Below are 2713 nucleotides of genomic sequence, written 5' to 3' on the forward strand. Positions count from 1 at the left end.
CACATATGGAACCCCCATATCCTCACTCCTGGGAAAAGTGGAAACTGAGGGCAGTTGCGAAAAGTGGGAGGGTCTGGGAGTCAGCGAGGTGCCAGAGGCGTTGGGCAAATGCAATTTGATGCAGACATTACGACTACATGACGATTTTATCGTCGAGTGTAGTGCACAGACATAAACATATCTCTACATATGGCTTTCGCAGGAGGGGATTTTCCTACTCCCATCATCCGCACACACATGGAGGGCATTATTGCACACCCACATGCACACCCCGTTGAGTGGAAAGAATCTTGCACTCGCCGTGCCTTCGATGATGCTCTTAAATATTTGCATAAAAAACTACGTTTGCTGCTAGTCGTGGAATATGGTAAATGGTGTAGAAGTTTTTCTACTTCACCCCCTGCGCCCCCTGCCCTGCCACACCCGCATTAACCACAACAACGAAGAAGAAGATGTTGCTGCAACAATAATAATAACAACCACGCTCCATAATCAACACGTACTTTAGTCCTGCCACCATTCTGGCCAGGATTTTCTTTAAGTACACCCCACACCCCACTTTCAGAGTGAAGTTCCTTGGTTGGCTAAGTGATGGGCAAAAATGAGTGCTGGCTGTTTTTACATATGGCTGGCTATATAAATAAATATAACTTGGTTTATATAGCCGGCCTTCCAATTAATAAGAGAAATGAAACCACACAATTGACGTAGGCATTTTTTCATCGATCATTGCTCCAATTAAAAGATGTTTATCACACAATCTGTAAGTTATATTGAAAAATATCAATTATACCAATGCGGTATAAAGAGCGGCAAGGCGAAAACAGAAAATGAAGTCGCACTTTTAATGAACTAGAATACAAAATTTGGCATTGCCCCGGGAATTTTTTCCACATTTTCCTGTTTTGCCGCACAATTTGAAATCATTTCAATTGTCAAACTGACAACACATTTTTGATTTACCTTGAAGAGCACACTTCAGTTTAGCAATCAACGAATGCAAATTGCCGAGGCACCCGAGAACAATATTTCATTTCAATAAACAATAAACAATTTTCCGCAGCGAATAATATAAATATGTGCCAGAGTGTGGTCCGATTTCCAGAGCCATCATCAATAACCCGACTTGACTCGAACCGAATCGAATCGAATCGAATCGAATCAAATGTCCAGAACAGGAGGCAGCTAGTATTCTATTACCACTCGATGAGTGAGGCTAAAACAATTGATTATTGTGTGTCCTAAGCACACACTTTGCACTCGAGCCGAGCAAATTCGAACGGAAACGTGAAGAAAACTGGTGCTGGTACTGGTACTGGTGCCGTAACCGAAGGAAAACTCGACTGTCAGTTGCACATACGCCGAAAGCAAATTTAAATGTTAATCAAATGCCGCTACTGAGGAATGTATAAGTACAATATGGGCGGAAATCCAAAAAGATGAAACCGAAAATAAGAGAATCGAAGGAAAATTTCGCATGCATGCACACGAAAATGAGTTTGATGTGGGAAGCTCGACGATGAGCGGTTCACAAATGTAATTGACAGTTCAAGTGACAAGCGGGACGGGTAAGCGGGAAAGGTAAAGGATTCTTTCGTCCCCAATAAAAGGAAATCCACAATAAAAATTCACGGCAACACATCCTCTGTCCAGTTTTCAAAAATGCAAAATGCAAAATGCGCGCCACAAACAATTTTTAATTAAAAATCGAGTGGAAAAAGTGCAAAATTTTTATGCTTTTCATTTTGTTCCGGTTGTTGCGATGCATTAAAATTAATGTCATTTTTCAGCAGTTTTTCAGTAACTCTTTTTGCGCCACCCAACCCATCTCACTTCAGTTTTCCCTGTGCTACCATATGTTTCAGCTCGGCAGAAGCAAAGCTTTCCTTTTTCACTCGTTCTTTGTGCTTTTCCATTTTTGCGGTTGAATCGTTGTCCAGGCAACAGTATCATCATAAAGGCTAAGCGAATAATTGAGATCCGAGTGTCAAAAAAACTACAATACTCGTGTTGTTTACGCAAGGCAATGCATTTCGTTTATCGAACAAGTGTATTCTCGTCTGGCTTTAAAGTAACATGCAATACACATTTTTCCAATTTTGTTAACGGGGCTAGATGTTCTTCTTCATAAAACGAAGGAAAGCATCGTCCTTGCCATCTTCGATGCCGATGAGGCGACCCCACTTAGCTCCTTGGTGCTCCATATCCCCGATTTTTCTCAGTACACGCTGTTTCACATCGCGAAAGTTCTTTAAATCCAATCCCAAGGTCCAATCGAAAGACTCACTGGCAAAAGGCTTTGCTAAACAAATTGTGCTTACGTCAATTTCTGATACCTATACTCACAACATTCTGATGGTATTTTGTAAAAGTAAAATAAAAATGGAAGTTTAGATGTTTCCTTGTTGAGTTTTGGGGTTTAACTGAAAGATTCAGGGGACTTACTCGTAATGCATTTAAATTCTCTGTCAGGGCACACTTTGTTTGTTTAACATTGTACGTTCTCAGTTAACTTATAATATTTCAGCGCAATTTAAAAAATAATTAATGAAATTTTTCACTTGCAGATGCCAGGTAGCTTATCAATATGCACTGCTTACTAAAGCAAAAAGTTTGATAGCATCTGGGCTTAAAGAAATAATTTAGCACGTTCCTTTATTGTAAGCTGCATCATTATTTACACTTTAATTGCAACAATTTCCTGATTTGATGC

General features: G+C 40.0%; 1 protein-coding gene across 2 annotated transcripts; it reads right to left on the reverse strand.

Annotated features, from left to right (window-relative positions):
* Positions 1-2005: 2005 nt before the first annotated feature.
* Positions 2006-2489, reverse strand: LOC6549139. Of its 2 annotated transcripts, none has more exons than XM_001974356.3 (2): positions 2347-2489; positions 2006-2286 (listed from the first exon to the last, which is right to left on the reverse strand). In XM_001974356.3, the coding sequence occupies exons 1-2, from the start codon at positions 2349-2351 to the stop codon at positions 2112-2114; spliced, it is 180 nt and encodes a 59-aa protein (XP_001974392.2). In that variant the 5' UTR covers positions 2352-2489; the 3' UTR covers positions 2006-2111. The 2 variants fall into 2 exon arrangements, 1 of the variants encoding a protein (XP_001974392.2); XR_003407896.1 differs by having other exon boundaries at positions 2260-2302; positions 2347-2446.
* Positions 2490-2713: the final 224 nt, after the last annotated feature.

This window comes from Drosophila erecta, unplaced genomic scaffold (genome assembly GCF_003286155.1).
Source record: "Drosophila erecta strain 14021-0224.00,06,07 unplaced genomic scaffold, DereRS2 tig00000092-arrow-pilon, whole genome shotgun sequence".
NCBI classification, from domain to species: domain Eukaryota; kingdom Metazoa; phylum Arthropoda; class Insecta; order Diptera; family Drosophilidae; genus Drosophila; species Drosophila erecta.